Source organism: Petaurus breviceps, unplaced genomic scaffold, assembly GCF_028583685.1.
Source record: "Petaurus breviceps papuanus isolate PSGF00001 unplaced genomic scaffold, PetGlider_PUasm1.0 221, whole genome shotgun sequence".
Classification (NCBI taxonomy): domain Eukaryota; kingdom Metazoa; phylum Chordata; class Mammalia; order Diprotodontia; family Petauridae; genus Petaurus; species Petaurus breviceps.
Genome location: NW_027185877.1, coordinates 47,835 through 66,149, shown reverse-complemented (window position 1 = coordinate 66,149; position 18,315 = coordinate 47,835). Strand labels below are relative to the sequence as shown.

General features: G+C 37.4%; 1 protein-coding gene across 1 annotated transcript; it reads right to left on the bottom strand.

The window, feature by feature from the left end:
* Window positions 1-11,301: 11,301 nt before the first annotated feature.
* Window positions 11,302-18,102, bottom strand: CCDC59 (coiled-coil domain containing 59). Its single transcript, XM_069094784.1, has 4 exons — window positions 17,946-18,102; window positions 14,667-14,886; window positions 11,924-12,023; window positions 11,302-11,517 (listed from the first exon to the last, which is right to left on the bottom strand). The coding sequence occupies exons 1-4, from the start codon at window positions 18,100-18,102 to the stop codon at window positions 11,356-11,358; spliced, it is 639 nt and encodes a 212-aa protein (XP_068950885.1). The 3' UTR covers window positions 11,302-11,355.
* Between the last annotated feature and the right edge of the window lie 213 nt (window positions 18,103-18,315).

Here is an 18,315-nt window from a genome sequence, read left to right as displayed (position 1 = left end):
TTTCTTGATGTGCACAGTTGTTCTTGCAAACAAATCAGAATCAATAGACCAACAAGTATTATTAAATACTTACTATGTGCTAGGCACTATACTGAATGCTGATGATATAAATGTAAAGAATGAAATGGTCATGGTTTGGTCACCACAACTTCTTTTTTCTTTTTTATATCAACAACTGAAAATCAATATTGAAAGGTGAACAGTTAAGGCAACACAATTTTAAGTACTGGCTACTTTTGGCGGGCAGCCCAGAACCAATAGATTACTTTTCTCTTCCTCTGTCTCTTCCTCCCCTTGCTGAGTACAAAGGCTACAAGGAATCAATCACTCCATGCTTCTGCTGATAATTAGGGACTTTGAGTGAAATCTGTTTTGTGGGCAGAATGAAGGAGCCAAGAACCCATATGGGCTCCATTAGTTTGCTCTTATCCATACATCTGTCCATTCTCAGTAGTCTCTGGACCATCTCCTTACTTCCCAGTCTCCAATGTCTTCACCCTGCCAAATAATTCCTAGGATTGCAGGGCAATAGTTAGGCTGCCCAAAGCAGGGTACATTGCTCTGACACCTCAATCATTGTGCTCCTAAAACTGAAGGAACACAATCAGTAGGATCTCCAGTCAATGGCAGAGATGAAAGACACCCCTATCCTTCTAAACCCTCTCAGGGTACTGAAGAACCCTGGGGGAGGTGTGGAATATATTGAACATGGCCCACAGATTGTGGGGCCAGAGCAAACCTGTTTCCTATGTATGTTATATTTGTGTATATAAATGGCAGTGGGGAGGTGAGGTAGGGGCTGAAGTCCCCTTGCATTATCTTCATTTGTAGTAGACTTCTCATTAGTGAGAATATGTTCAATGCTCTCTGCTTTACTGTAGAGAGCCTGGAATTTCATATGTCTCCTCTCTATACTGGAAGCCAAAAGACCTTTGCTTCTAATGTAGACACAGAGTTGTCTGTAAGGGGACTGAGTCCTGGGTTACTACCTTTGTGTATATACAGGCAATATATAGGTATGTATGCCTGCATATGTGCATGTTTGCATATATATGCATATACATATGAGCATATATATGGATACCCCAGACCAATAAATGTATCAATAAATTAAATTGTAAACTCATTGAGGTCAGGGATTATTTTCTTGCCTTTTTTTTTGTATCCATAGTACTTAGTACAGGACCTGGGAGATAGTAGGCTATTAATGTTTATTGATTTCTTGATTTATTAATAGATCTGTATATATTCAAATATATTGAGATTGTATATGAATTATAATATAGTAATATATTCTAAACCAATAGTTATTTGAATACATATTTTCTGTGGTACATATATTATGGGGTATTTATATATATATGTGTGTATATATATATATATACATATTGTATGTGTGTGTATAATAGATAAGCAACAAGACCTGTCTTGTTGACATTACAGGGTGATGTCATGACTTGCATGTGGATTGAATTTAAGTAAAGCAAAGTTGTAAAAAGTCATCAGTCTCATTCTCTCTTCCAGGATCATCAAAGTCCAGAACAATTGACTAAGCAACAGTCTGGGGTGCAATGAATGACCTTGGCATCTTCACTATCTGACCAGGCTCTAAGTGCTCCACAGATCCTGCTTCAACCACGTCCATAGTCGTGGAGGATGAGAACAGAGATAGTTCTAATACCTTCCTTGCAGGAGGATTTTTATAAGGGCCAAATAAGAGGATGGACATAAAAAGTATTTTGTAAACCCAGAGATGCTTTTTCAATGTGACATGTCTTTATTGCCATTCCAATAGCTACAGACTGATAAACAGTTAAAGGCAGCAGTCTCAATCCATCATCAAGCAGTTAGTAAGCTCTTACTATGTTCCAGGTGCTGTGCTAGGTACTGAAGATAGAAAGAGAAAAATGAATAAGTTCCTGCCCTCAAAGAACTTACATTCTATCTGGAAGACAATGTGTACACATGTAAGTCTATACAAGCTATCCCAAAATTCATGGTGCACTTCAAAGTTTTATAAGCTTCTAACTGAGCTCTTCTGGGAAACCCTATAAAAAGCTGATTTATTTCAATGGTGCAGGGAATGCCCAAAGAAGAAATTCTCTATAGCAACACATATTGTACCAGCACTACAATTTAAAGTCTTGTAGAGTTTTTTGGCTGGATCTTAGAGGGTCTTTTAAAAAATTATTTATTTTATTCCCAACTTAAGAAATAAAACAAACATTTCTATAAAATAGAATAGAAAAATGAAATTGTAAATCTATTACATACAACTTGATATTCCTTTTAAATATATAATAGTTATCGTGTAAATTTTTCCCTTTTTTCTCCTTCCCCCATAGCTATTAAACATTAATACTTATAGATATATAAAATCATTCTTGCAAACTTCTATTTGTCAGGTTTTTTTCTCTAAATGCAGACAGTGTCTTCTATAGGGCCTCTGTAGTTAATTTGGGTATTTATAACAGTCAAAATGACTTACTCACTCAAAGTGGTCCTTTCCTTTTTTTTTTTTTTTTGGTTTTTGGAGGGCAATTGGGTTTAAGTGACTTGCCCAAGTTCACATGGCTAGTTTTTGTGTTAAGTGTCTGAGGTCGAATTTGAACTCAGGTCCTCCTGACTACAGAGCCGGTGCTCTATTCACTGTGCCACCTAGCCGCCCCCAATCAAAGTGGTTCTTAAAGCAATATTGCTAATACTGCTCTTAGAGGTTAGATGTCTTGCCCAGATTTGCAGAAATAGATTAGAAACAATTTTTTTCACTTCTCTGAGTCTCAGTTTCCTCACCTGTCATATGAGGGGGTATAGGACTAAATGATCTCGACAATAACTTCTGTTTTTAATGTCTGATGACCCTATGATTCTATGATAATTATCTTCAATATTTGAAGGATATTGAAGAGAAATTCTTCATTTTTTTTTCTTTTTACCTCCAGAAGGCAGAAATGAGTACAAGGGAGCAGGAAGTTTTGTTTGATGTGGCACAGTGGTGCACTGGACCTGGAGTTAGGAAGACTTGGATTTAAATCTGGCCTAAGAAATTCACTATTTGTGTGTGACTATGGGCAAGTCATTTACTTCTGTCTGCCTCAGTTTGCTCATTTGTAAAATGAGGATAATAATAACACTTAACTCCCAAGGTGGTGGTAAGGATTGAATGAGAGAATGCATGTAAAGTGCTATATAAATGCTGGCTGTAATCATTATTGTCATTATTATTTTGGAAGATTGGGCTAATTGACAATTAAAGCTATCCCCAAATGGAATGGGCTGTCTCAAGAGACTAGAGACCTTCATTCAACGAATGGATGACCACTTGTTAAGAGTTATCGTATGGGGAATTCCCATGGAGTTTGGGTAAGGTAGTCAATGAATTCCTTTGCAACTGAGATTCTATGATTCTTTGACTCTGTTATCTGTTTGATCTATAGTGTAGATTTGGGGAAAATGATATAAAACTATCACTTAGTGAGGATATATATGTATATACTACTAATTAATAATGCTGTTATATGCATGCATATACTATGTAGAATATTAACACATTATGTTAGTATTTCATGCTCTTTTCTTCTTGCTATAGGAACCTAATTAGTGGGAGTGTTCATATTTTTAGTTAATAAATTTGAATACCACCCAAACCGAGTCATAAGGCAGATCACAGGAACATCAGAGTGAGGGGAAACCAAGACATAAAAGTCTTGCTATCCTACACAAGCTGGTATAAGATGACAACTCACAAAAAATTTGTTGTTGTCAAATTGTTTTCAGTTGTGTCTGACTCTTCCCAACCCCATTCAGAGTTTTCTTGTCAAAGATATGAGTGGGGGACAGAGTCAAGATTGTGGCATAGAAGCAGGAAAACTCAGGGTGCTCACCCCATAGCAAACTCAAATACCTTAAAAATGACTCTAAACAAACTTTAGAGCTATAGAACCCACAAAGTGACAGAGAGAAACAAATCTCTTCCTTATAAGGCAGCCTGGCAGGTGGACAGGAAGGGTCCATTGCAGGACACTGGGAGCAGAGCCCAGCCCTGCATGAGCCATCGGTTTTAGCCTTAGGGAGCCCTGACCAGCTGTGGCTGAAGGGACTTTGGGAGAATGAATCACCAGCAATTGTGGCAGTTTCCAGAATTATCAACCCATAAATGCCAAAGACAAAACGAGAGATCAGTGAGGACTTTGGGAACAGGGGATCCAAGAGTGTGTTCCATCCTCTGCCCCTGGAGGGAGAAGAGGCTGAGGCACAGACATCATGGCTGCTTCAGAGATCCTGGCCTGCAGATTGTAGGGGGACCAAGGGACCATTCTGAGGGTAATCACTCTTGCTTTAACCTGCTTTGATCTGGATTGCTGTCTAGGGGGGAGGTCCTGGGGTGTGTGACCAGGTGCCAGAGCTGGTGGAGGCTTTAGAGAAGGCACCCAACTAATAGCTCTGGCAGCTACAAAACCCCCAGCAATTTAGGACAAAGCCCTACTCTCTGGAAACAGAGTTATACTGTGGCAACAAGCACAAAAATCAAGTAATTGAGTAATAACATGAGCAAGCAAAGGAAGCAAAGCAAGCACAGCAATCATACCTTAGATTCCTATTTTGGGGACAAAAAGGATCAAAGCATGGAACAGGAAGAAGACAATGAGGTCAGAATTCCTGTATTGAAGCTTTCAAGAAAAATATGAATTGGCTACAGGCCATAGAGGAGCTCAAGAAGGATTTTGAAAACCAAATAAGAGAAGTGGAGGAAAAATTAGGAAGAGAAATGAGAATAATGCAAGAAAATCATGAAAAGAGAGTCAACAATCTGACTGAAGAAAATAACACCTTCAAAAGTAGACTAACTCAAATGGCAAAAAGAGGCTCAAAAAGGCAGTGAAGAGAAGAATGCCTTAAAAAGCTGAATTTGCCAGATGGAAAAAGAATCTTAAAAGCTCACTGAAGAGAATAATTCCTTCAGAATTAGATTGGAGCAAATGGAAGCTAGTGACTTTATGAGAAATCAAGATACTATTAAACAGATCCAAACAAATGAAGAAATAGAAGGTAATGTGAAATATTTCATTGGAAAAACCACTCACCTGGAAAATAGATACCGGAGAGATACTTTAAAAATTATTGGACTACCTGAAAGCCATGATCAAAAAAAGCACCTAGAAATGATCCATCAAGAAATTCTCAAGGAAAATTGCCCTGATGTTTTAGAACCAAAGGGCAAAACAGAGATTGAAAGAATCCACCCATCACCTCCTGAAAAAGATCCCAAAAAGAAAACTACTAGGAATATTATAGCCAGATTCTGGAGTTCCCAGATCAAGGAGAAAATATTACAAGTAGCCAAGAAGAAACCATTTGAATATTATGGAAACATAATATGGATAACACAAGATCTGGCAGCTTCTACACTGAGGGATCGAAGGCCTTGGAATATAATATTCCAGAGGGCAAAGGAGCTGGGATTAAAACCAAAAATCACCTAACAAGCAAAACTGAGTATCATGTTTCAGGGGGAAATATGGTTATTCAATGGAATTCTAGTAGGGTAAGATGGATTTCTGTACTCCAGTGCCTGTACTATCTTATTTCCCAATTGAATGTAAAAAAACAATTTTTTAAAAACATGTTTTAAAATTTTTATTTCCAGATTCTTTCCCTTCTTCCCTCCTCATGCACCCCCACCAAGAAGACAAGCAATTCAATATAGGTTGTACATGTGTGGTTATGCAAAACATTTCCATAGCAGTTATATTGTGAAAGACTAACTATACTTCCCTCCATCCTATCGTGCCCCCCACTTGTTCCATTTTCTTTGACCCTGTCCCTTTTCAAAAGTGATTGCTTCTAACCACCCTCTCCCCCAATCTTCCCTCTTTTCTATCATCCTTCCCCTTATCCCCTTCCCCCCTACTTCCTGTAGGGTAAGATACCCAATTGAGTGTATATGTTATTCTCTCCTTAAGCCAAATTCAATGAGAGTAAGGTTGACTCATTCCCTTTTACCTTCCTGTTCTTCCCCTCCATTGTAAGTTTTCTCTTGCCTCTTTTATGAGATAATTTACCCTATTCTATTTTTCCCTTTCTCCTTCTCCCAATATATTCCTCTCTCACCTCTTAATTTTATTTTTTAGGTATCATACCTTCCTATATAACTGATCCTGTGCCCTCTGTCTATGTATACATATACACACATATACACACACTCACATATGTATTTATACACACATATACCTCCTATACATATATGTATGTATACATATATATACACATATATGTTCCCTTCAACTATCCTTCTACTGAGAAAAGTCTCATGATTTACAAGTATCGTTTTCCATGTAAGAATGTAAATAGTTCAACTTTAATAAGTTCCTTATGATTTCTTTTTCCTGTTTACCTTCTCATGCTTCTCTTGCTTCTTGTATTTGACAGTCAAATTTTCTGTTCAGCTCTGTTTTTTTCATCAAGAATACTTGTAGGTCCTCTATTTCATTGACTGATTATATATTCCCCTGAAGCATTATACTCAGTTTTACTGGGTAGGTGATTCTTGGTTTTAATCCTAGCTCCTTTGACCTCTGGAATATCATATTCCAAGCCCTTTGATCTCTCAGTGTAGAAGCTGCTAGATCTTGTGTTATCCTGATTGTGTTTCCATAATACTCAAAGTGTTTCTTCCTGACAGCTTGTAATATTATCTCCTTGACCTGGGAACTCTGGAATTTGTCTATGATATTCCTAGGAGTTTTCTTTTGGGGATCTTTTTTGAGGGGTGATCAGTGAATTCTTTCAATTTCTATTTTGCCCTCTGGTTCTAGAATATTATATCAATTTTCCTTGAGAATTTCTTGAAGGATGATTTCTAGGCTCTTTTTTAGATCATGGCTTTCAGGTAGTCCAATAATTTTAAAATTATCTCTCCTGAATCTATTTTCCAAGTCAGTGGTTTTCCCAATGAGATATTTTACAATGCCTCCCACCTCGAAGTTGTATTTGGAAGTTAGTTCCTAGAGCAGGCTGTTAAATTTTCAGTGTGAGCATTTATACCTTAGAAATAAGAAAACACTACAAAATAGTGCTTGGTTTTTGTTGTTGTTGCTGATTGTCTTGACTTGAGAAATGATGGAGAAAATTTTAATAACATAAATTAAATGTTAAAATGTCACATAACACATTTACAATGAGCTGGTTGTTAAACATTGACTGATTTGGTCTTTTGTTATCTGACCTATCTTATTCAATTTTTGCATTGGATATTTGATTTATCCAGGTATTAACAAAGACAATGACAATAATTAACACTTATATAGTAGTTACTATGTGCCAAGAACTATGCTAAGAACTTTACAATTACTCATTTGATCCTTACAAGAACCCTGAAAGGGAGGTACTATTATTATTCCAATTTTACATATGAAGAAACTGAAGCAAATAGAAGTTAAGTGACTTGCCCAGGGACATACAACTATTTAAATGTCTAAGGTTGAATTTGAACTTAGGTCTTCCAGACCTAATATTCTATCCACTATTAGGGGGCCTCCTGGGGGGGGGAAATCTTTCTCTACCAAGACAGATCAGAGCTTTTGTGCAATTTATTATCTTCGAGGTAAAATGAATTGCCCACTTTATTTCTTTCTAGCCTCATATCATATTATAAAGGCTTATAAGTATTAATTTATAAAAGGGAATACCGTATCAGATCCTATTGGAAATAAGCACCAAAAAAACTTCACATGTCAAGCTATACTTTAAAACTCTAATATCCATTTTTTAATGGAATCATGCTACAGAAATAGTTCTAATTTCAGATTGTCTTGGTATTGTTTCCTATTTTTTTATTATAATGGGAAATTTTCATTTAAAAAAATATTTCAGAAAAAAAGAAAAATAAAATCCTACACATTCCATCCAAAGACTCTAGGATTTTGAATTTAGAGCTGGAAAGGGTCCCAGAGGCTGTCTAGTCTGCAATCCTCTCATTTCACAGAAAAGGAAAGTGAAGCCCAGAGAGCTAGAGCAATTAATCTGGAGTAACCAAGGTAGTTAGTAGAAGAATGAAGGATTCATGCCTAGGTTCTCTGCTTATTAATCTAGGGCTTTTTCCATTGCAACATGCTACCTCTATGTTCCAGCCCACCCAGACTACCCTGTTCTTTGACTCCATGTTTGTGCTTCTTCTTGAAATGTCTAATTTCTGCTGAAATGCTTAAATGCCTGGTAAAAATGGATCTCCATTGTCTTCCTTGGGTCTGCCAAATGGAGATAATCTTTCCCTCTTCAGATCATAGGTAGCATTTTATGTGTAGCTTTACAATGAATTTACATACTGCGTATTATTCTCTATTATAGTTATGTGCCATGTTTCCCTATTAGTTTGGAAAGGAACAAATCTAACATGATCTATTTATCTGCCCATGCCTAGCATAAAATGTGCTTGCATGTAGACGATTAATAAATGCTCAACAGTACACTTCAAACCTGCATCTTAGACCTGGCTACCTATAGACCAGGGAAGAAATGAAGGCAGAAAAGTCAGGAAAGATGAGAACATGCAAGAGATATATTTCCTTATCTGTGTATATTTGCATACTCTCCAGCTGAATGAAAGGTCCATGAGGGGCAGGGATTGTTTCATTTGTCCTTTTATCTCTAGCACTAACCAGTGGAAGCATCATGTAGAAAACTGAAAACTGGACTTGGAGTTAGAATAACCTGGGATTCAAGACTAGCCTCTGATACATATAGTGTATCCTGGCAATTTTCTAAGATTATAATTTGCAAGAAGGTATTGACCTCTATTTTTAGTAGTTTCTTCAAGAGTTCCTTTTAGCAATGAAATCTAGGTCTAGTATTCTCCCCATCTACCTCCTCCCACCTTTACACTCCTAATGCCATGCTTTACACTTAGCAGGTAATGTTTGCTAAACATGGCATCTAGGTGGTACAGTAGATGAGTGCCAAGCCTAGAATCAGGAAGACTCATCTTGACAAGTTCAAACCCAGCCTTAGATTAAATGTAAATCTTGCCATGTGACTCTGGACAAGTTGCTTAACTGTGTTTACCTCAGTTTCCTCATCTGTAAAATGTACTGGAGAGGGAAATGACAAACCAATTCAGTATGTTTGCCAAGAAAACCCCAGATGGGGTCACAAATTATGGTATTAGATGAACTAATGAGAATGGATGAAGTTACTTGGGCATTCTACTTTTCTTTCCTTCACTTTGATAGTGCTACCACTATCAAAGATCACTACTGTGATCTTTGAGTCAGAGAGAGGCTATGACTTTTGGCAAACTCAAAGTGACAACCAGAAAGTGACAAGACTACAAGTTTTGGGTCATTTGTAAATTTTTGTTAAACAGACCCTGATGAAAAGTAGCCATTGGTGCATCAGAAGAGAGATCTCTCAGTATCTAAGTGGGAAGAATGAGTCATAGAGCTGGGATCTTATTTCCTGAAGGGGCTGACTTATTGGCTGAGTATAAGGATGCACTCCCCAGGCCTGTACATTTTTAGCTGTTCCAGGGCACTATACATTTACTAGGGCTGATCTGAGACTGCAATAGTCTTGGAATGCATGTTCTTGTACCAAAGATGAGAAATGATCCATCAGGTGGCCTAAAAAAGAATACAATCTCTTTGCTTTCATGTTCACGATTGATTAGTTTTGCCCTAGTACTAAACTTCTCCATATAAAGAGATTTGAGATTGGCTTGCTTTTTGAGCTAACATCTCCCAAAGTTAATCAGTGCTTATTTTTATGAGAGGTACTAAACACACTGCTTTTATGCTTTATTAGTGATCAAAATATAGCTTTTAAAAGACACCTGTGTTTATGATTCTAATTTAGCAGGATAATCTGGGAAGTCAGCTCTTTGAGAGTTTTGGTAAAGGATTCAGATACACTAGGAAGAATGCAAAAAGTCATTCATTCAAAATTCACTGGTATTTTTCCTCCTCTGCTCGTGGTGAGAGATTTGAAAAATCATTTCAGCATCAGAAACTAATCTGATTAATCATGTATACAAATACATGTTACAGTAATACATTTAATAAAAACATTGAGGTAGAAATAGCTTATGTGCAGCTCTTAGCATCTCAAAAATTCATTAACTCTATGGACGCAGTTACTTTAGCATGTTTTAGAGAATATCATTTTCAATTCAATTTCAATTATACACTAATCTTTTAAAAAGAAAATATTTTCTAAAGAATACAACCAAGTAGAATGGCTGCAAACTAAGCACCAAATTTTCTCTGGAGTATTGTGGCAGTGAAGCGAATGGTATCCTAGCAACACCTAAAAAAAAGCCATCCAAAAGTGCCTGGGGAAAGGCTGCAGGGGCCTATACTAGGGAACACACAGTACAATGAAGGGAAGGAAGAGAAAGGAAGAGGGTGTTTTTGTTTTTAAAAGAATAGGATGGGTGTGAAGTTTTCCCAAGAGCAGGATTTATCACCTTTTAGTTCTTAACTAGAATCATCATGTATAAAAAACAAGATGCAAATTACAGCTTATGATTGTAACTGATTTTTTTAAAACTTAAATTATCACTTAATTATTACATTCTATGTCCTATTTAGAAACTTTGTTAGTTTTTGTCCAATTCAGCTTCTGCCTATTTTTAATAATAAGAAAAAGGAAAACAAAATTTAAGATTACTGTTTGAATGCTTTTTTACAGCAGAAGATGGGTATGTGGAATACTAAAACTATTTCAAATGATACTATGGATGCTGGCAAGTTTATAAAATGCAACATTTTTATAGATGGATTCAGACTTAATACAGCATCAACATTAGTAAACTTTACTATAGACGGAAAAAAAACCTCTAATAGAAGTTCTAGATGGAAGTTTTCAATAGAAGGGGGGAAAATCAATATAAATACTAATGATATTAACGTTTTTCTTTGCATATGTTGTTAAATTCAAAAGATGTTATCATTAAAAAAAAAGTTTTCAAAACAAGTTTTTAATACCAGAAAGAACAGAATTTTAGCTGCCTAAACATTTTATTGGTATTTAAATATCCAAAAAACTGTTTTTCAATAAAACAATTTAGTTTTGTCTATTAAAGTCCTCAACTGGACAAAAATATAGCTTAGGCCATTCAATTCAACAGAATGTTTTAATTCAGTAGATCAACCTTTAAGAAGTAACCATTAAATAACAAAAACTATAGCATTTTAAAAATATTCTCTGCAAAAAAAAATGTCTAATGTGCTTGACCTGGTCTGTTGTTATACAACAAGCACAGAAATGCAAATAGCAAAGAAGTATAATAATTGATTCAAAAGAATCCACAGACAATATAAATATTTATTTTAATATGCATGAAAGAACAAAATATGTGTTTTATGTTTTTTCTTGTATTTTCTTCAGAAGATATTCCATTTGTAAGTTCAGATTTGGTTGGCCTTTTTTAGTCCTTTTGCTCAGTACTTTATATGCTTCCATTTTCTTTTTTTTGTAGCGCTGTTGTGCCTCTTCTCTTTCTTGTTTTCTTCTTTCAAACTCCTGAAATTAACAAATGTCTTAATCATTAGTAGCATGTATATGAATAGTTTGAAATTTTAAAAAAAACAACCATAAAAAGACTTTAACATTTCTCACTGAGGATAGGATTTATATATAGTTGCCTTTTAGAAATCAGATTTCATGATTGAAATACTGAGTAATAATATAGCAAAATGTAAACATTTTTCAAAAATAATTTATCTCTGTATTTGTGAATGAATTTTATTCCCTTAATTCATTAAAATGTAAATAGCTGAAATGCATTGTAAATAGCCATAGAGATAAAATAACACCTTGAATGAAAGGCCAAGCTCATAATTTAACTCTGTGAAAATATTTTGTAACATTTTATAAGATGTTAAGGGAACAAAAATATTTAATTGTTTTATAAAAAAGTAGATTTTACCTGTTTCTTAGCAGCACGCTTAGCTTGTACCCGTTCGTATTCTTCTTTTGCCTTTTGGTTTGATGTTTTTTTCCTATTTCTTTTTGGAGTGGCAATAGGACTGGAAAAAGCAAATTAAAAAATAGGTTATCAAGGTAAAAAAAAAAACCACTGATATTCATTAAACTTAATCACAAACAAATAAATTTGTAAGCATCCCATTTCATGAAAAGTTGCAACTACAGAATTTTTAAAAAGACATTTTATGACTCTCAAGGACAAAAAGCAACTAAAACTGGCTAATAACAAATTGCTAGGCAGATAGATTCCCACTGTTTATTAAAACTAGGGACAGTTCCAGAGGCTTGACATCATAAGAGAACATTACACAATAGGTAGTAAATATGTGTCAAGGTATTGAGAGATGTTTGTAATGGGAATGTAAATTTAAAGATCTTCCCTACCCCTAGGCTAAAGTGCACCTGGAGCCTGGGGTGGGAGGCTTGTTTTTCAGTAGATACTTCTTGATCTATAGTGAGTCAATAAGGTTGTTACATTTTCTGAGCCAGGAGAAGGCTATATAAGCCCTGATGTGTAGCTTTGTTTTGGGGCTTACTTTGAGAAGTGTTCTGTGATTTGATCAGATGAAACTCTGGAAAGCCGTTGTCCAGAGGGGCCCCCCCCCCCAGGCTTAAAATATAAATCACTTCAAAAAGGGTTTGTATATCACAGACCACAGATCCAAGAAGTGTTTTTAAGGAGGCCTTTTTAAGAAAGATATAATGGATGACAACATTGGTGCCAGTGCCAGAGGGACCAATCATATGTACTTTATACTATAACTAGTAAAACTCCAGTCATTTTCACCTGTCCATTTTACCAGACTTCCATTACTATACCAATTCTCATTCCTCTCTTCGATTCCTCTACTTGTAATTAGTATCAAATCACTTAATTCTTATCTAGTACTGATAACAGACATTTTCACAACCCCCTCATCCCTGACAGTTTTTGCTTTTTGTTACCATTAACCAACTCACTCTAATTCTTTGCTTCCTTAAGTAAAGGTAAAAAAATCAGACCAGCCCTTCCTCCAAATGATCGTGAATTCTGAATTGAGGAGCCTACTTTAACCATAGAGCAAATCTTGGTGTTTGAGGCCCTCTTGAATCTGGTCCCAATCTCTCTTTTCTGTCTGCTAACATTCCTCCATCTCAGAGACCATCTAGTCCAACCAGTAACCAAAAGAATTTCCACTACACTCCCGACAAGGGGCCATTTAGTCTTTGCTTAAAGAAAAGTAGTTCATTCTATTTCTGAATAGCTCAAAGAAGTTTTTCTTTAAAAAGCTTAACTCTTCCTCTCTGTAACTCCTACCCACTCCTCCTATTTCTGCCTTCTAAGGCTAAACAGAACAAGTTTAATTTACTTTCCACATCATGGCTCTTTAACTGCTAGAAGGCAACCATTATTTCTATGCTGAGTCTTCCCTTTGCCAGGATAAACATAGTTCCTTCACCTGATTCTTGGCATGAACCTGACACTCATCACGCTGGTTATCCTGCTCTTTACAATACAGCCTTTCCTAAAATGTGTTTCGCAGAACTAAACACCACTCTCCAGATGCAGTATGACCAAGGCAGAGAATAACAGGACTTTTTTTTTTGCTTTTTGGAAGAGGAATGCAGGGCAATTGGGGTTAAGTGACTTGTCCAGGGTCACATGGCTAGTAAGTGTCTGATGAGGAATTTGAACTCAGGTCAGGACTCCAGGGCCGATTCTCTATGCACTGTGCCACCTAGCCGCCCCAGTAGCAGGCCTTTCACATCACTTCTCGAAGCTGCCCCTATTTTAATGAAGCACTGAATCTGAGAACTGAAGTTCTCTGGTGGCCACATCACACAAGTGACCCATTCTGATTTTGTGTCTATCAACGAGTCACTTAGGTCTACACTCTAGTCAAACACATGGCCGTTCCATTCACCTGAAATGCTTTTCCTTTCCCCCCTTTATCACCATTCATCCTACCTGCTGAAATTCTGAGTAACCTTCAAGTTTCAATTTGAATGTTACCACCTCAATGATATATTGCTTATTTAGCTAGTTACAAATGACTTCTCCTATTTCTAAAATCAGGTAACAATTTTTACCTCTTTTGGGGTTATCACATTATGCTTTGTACATAATCAGTCAACTCCACCTACAGTGCCTTCCAAAGAACATTTTTCTCACTTATTTCATATTTCTCTATGCCTTAGCACTTTCACTGGATAGCAGTTTTATAGTCAGAGAAGAACTATGGTCTATGTCAATTAAAAAAAATGTTATGAGAAAAATGAAGAGCAAAAATGAGGTTGTACAGTTCTTTGCACTAATGTTTTCATGTATAATAAGAAATTTAGAGTCATGGAATTTTAATCTATAAGGAACTTCAGAGATTTAGCTTTATTTTATCATTTTTCAGATGAAGAATCTGAGTCACAGAACAGCTAATAAGACTTTCCCAGGTCATCAGAGTACACTGTTAGTGGTTAAGACCTGAATCTCAATATATTTATTCCCAGTGCAATGCTCTTTCCTCTAAACCATCCTATCTCCTAATTCATTCAAATATGCTACAACTACATTTCGTTTAATTACACGCATTTTAAAAACCCAGGTAGAAAAACATAATTCTTTCATAAAGTTTCCACAATCTCTCTATCAAAATAGCCAACGAAGCATCGATTTAATTTTCAGTATTTAAACAAGAAAGAAAACATACTTCAATGTTGTGCTACATTCTTCTTCTGGCAAAGGTTGTTTTTCCTTTTTATGTTGTCTCCTAAGCCTTTCTTCTTCAGCTAAATACAGATGTTTTAAATGCTCTGGGTATCTTTCTGTAAACTGAGACTCTTGTGAAATCTGTGCCTTTTTTTCTTTCCTTAGCAATTTCTTGTATTCTTGCTGAATCTTTTGTTTCCTCTGAAATGCAAATCCTTGTCCTAAGTTGAAGAAAGTAAGAGCAACAAGTTAATGTAAACAAAGGGGAAAAACAGATGTTAGTCAACTATGAATCTAATATTTAAACCAATCACATTAAAAATGAACAATTAAACATAACTTTCATAACCAGTCATCACCACGAAGGACAAGTTTTATATCATTTCAACTTTAAAGAAGCACAGTAAGAAACAATAGCAAGGATGTCATGCTGTTTAAACAGCCTGGCTACTTGAGTTCTTTGTTATAGAAAGGAAAAAACAGGCTAGCATGACTGTGTATATGTCTGTATCAAGGGAACTTAAGAAAGTAAGGAAATGAGACAATGCTTAATATTTACATTATTTTACTACATTAGGCAATCAAAACAAAATCCTCTTTGCATCAAGAGACCTTAACTGAGTCCTTGGATATTAGGAAGACAGGATTTGGAGCTAAGAGAATTTACAGAACATCCAGATCAACTCCCTCATTTAAAAAAAAAATTTGGTCCTGAGAGATTGACTTTCCCAAGCTTGCCCATAAGCTAGGATTTGGTGTGCTAATACTAAATATAATGGTCTATTAGCAACTCTACCTCCATCATAAATTTTTGAAACTGAAAGTAAGAAAAAAAAAATCATTCCACTGAATCTCTTCAAAAGTTTTATCAAATATTTGAAAATGGCTTCAAATTTGATGCATGACCTTATCAAGAGCTGATGATAGTCCCAAAGATAACCATGCATGATGCAAACAGCCCACATTTGTACAGTTCTTTAAAATTCATAAATTGCTTTCTTCCCAATAACTCTAGAAAGTAGGTCCTACAGATAGTACTTTCTTCATTCTATAGCAAGGACGCAGATACAAGCATGAGGGAATGAGAAGATGTCTGATTTTGGAGTCAGAGAACCTGGCTTTAACCCAACTCTTTTCCTACTCCCCATGTGACTTTTCTTAAGATATTTATTTAACCTGTGTCTAAGTTTCCTCAGGTGTAAAATGTGATTATACATGTAAAATGATACTTTATGGTGTTTCCCACTTCTAAATGTGTGATCCTAGAGCAAAGCTGTTTTTGTTTGTCAGCATCTCCCTATAACTCTACAAAGCCTGGTTCAGTGCCTGGTGAGAACCTATTCTATTGGGCAAATACCAGATGAAAATGATTTCATTTCAGTGGGCTTAGGACCCTCAGGATACATATGGCTCTAGGCTAAAAATGGCTGACACTGACTCCTCTTTTCTCAGCTGGCCTCCCATAATGTAACTGTTTAATTTCATCCTTACAACAACACTGTGAAATAGGTGCTATTATTATCCTCATTTTAAAGTTGAGAAAAAAAAGCTGAGGTAAGCAGAGGGTTAAGTGATTTGCCTAGGGTCACATGGTTCCTAAGTATCAATAAGATGTTGGATTTGAACTCAGATTTTCCTGAATCCAAGTCCAGTGCTTTACCCCTTGCACCACCTGGCTGCCCCAGTAGAACCTAAAGGGTAACTTCCAGTCTGGTTCCCCTCAGGGCAATGTATTCCTTTGGCTTTCCTGGACTGACTTCAGTGGAGCTGAGTAGAGAACAGTATATAGCACTTTCAGATAACATTAAGGCCCTTGGATATAGTTTGGGAAAAGAAATTATTCTTATACCTTCTCTGTACCAGTAATAGCAAAGTGAAATAAAACGGACCACTAAACCATCATATAAGGATTCCTGCAGGCCATATACTGACTTAGAAAACCAAATATTAACATTTTCTATGCTCTATTACATTTTTATTATTTATTTTGCTAAATATTTTATACTAATAATAATATTAATAGCTAACATTTATATTGCACCTACTACGTGCTAGGCACTGTGCTAAGGGCTTTACACTTATTATCTCATTTGACTCTCACAACAACCCTTGGAAGCAGTTGTTGCTATTATTATCTCCATTTTACAGATGAGGAAACCGAGATAAACAAGTGACTGGCCCATCATGACATAGCTCCTACATTTTGGAGGCTAAATCTGAATTCGGGTCTTCCTGACTCAACCCAATTAACACTTTAATCCGGTTTCTCTCAGGAGTATTGTGACCCACCTGTTTGACATGCAGAACACAAGGAGGTTAATAACTAACCCAAGATCACAAAGCTAGGAGTCAAGAGCCAGGTGGACCTTGACAGTCTCCCTGATTCTAAGCCTGGCTTTCAGTCCTCTCATTTTGCAGGTAGGGCTCCTTCATATACACCCTATACTCATGATGTCTGGGTGTTAGGTAAGAGAATAATTTATAGGGAAAGATGATAAACATTTATCTGGCCCTACGAAGTGCCAGACACTGTACTAACCCCTTTATAAATATTATCTCATAGGGAAAGGAAGTAGGAGCATTTCTAAAAGCACCCACTACGTACAACACACTGCATATCTGCATTTACAAACAACATCTCATAGGAACAGGGCCTGCTGTTCCACTGTTGCAGGGAACTCCCCAAAGAGGAAATTTCCTCCACTAAGGCAGTTCAGAACCTTCTCTGCATCTTCTCATCTTGGTGAGAAATACCTGAGGATACAGAAAGGTTATAAGTAAAGGACCAAAAAGCAAATAACACTTAGTAAGTTTTGTCCCAGGGGGATGTCTAGGGGGCGCCATTGAGCACAGTGCCAGGAGTCGGGAGAACATGAGCTCAAATTCTGCCTCACCTTAGTAGTTATGTGACCCCGGGGCAAGTCAGTTCATCTTTTTGTCTCAGTTTCCCCATCTGTAAAATGAGGGGGAGAAGGAAATGGCAAACCATTCCAGTATCTCTGCCCCAAAATGGAATCGCAAAGAGTCGGACACAACTGAAAAACGACTCCACAACAACATGCACCAGGCCCTGTGCCAGACGCCGGGTCCCACAGCCAGCAGATGTCTGAGGCGGGGCCCGACCCAGGTGTTCATGCCTGGCTCCGAGGCTGACCCCGTCTGCTGCCTCCTAAGATCGTGGCCGCTGTAAATCATCGCTCTTCTTACCAGTGCCAGGGTCCGGTCCCTCCCGCCCACAGTCGGGCTCCTCGAGGCCTCAGAGGCCGCGTTTGTTACTCACCCTCGCGGACGCTGCCAGAGAAAACATTCCGTGAATTCGCCCTCCATGCCTGCTGCTGTTGATGCCGCTTCTTCTTGAATCCGAGGCGTCCGGCCGGCCCGCCCTGCGCCTGGGCCCCTCCAGCCCACACCACCTCAGCGCGCTTCCTCTCGGTCATGTTCCTGCTCTTCTGGGCCCAGAAGGCGTCGCAGAGCCAAGTGCGTCATCAGGAAGAGGCAATCGATCGGGAGGCCCGTTGGAGGTTCGGCGTGCCGCTCGTTAAGCCTGTGCCCCACCCGCCCCTCGCTGAGCCGAGCCCAGCGGCCGCCGGGGTGCCACCTGCAGTCCGGGAGGGAGACTGTCATGGCGGCTGCCAGTGAGCTCCCGGAAT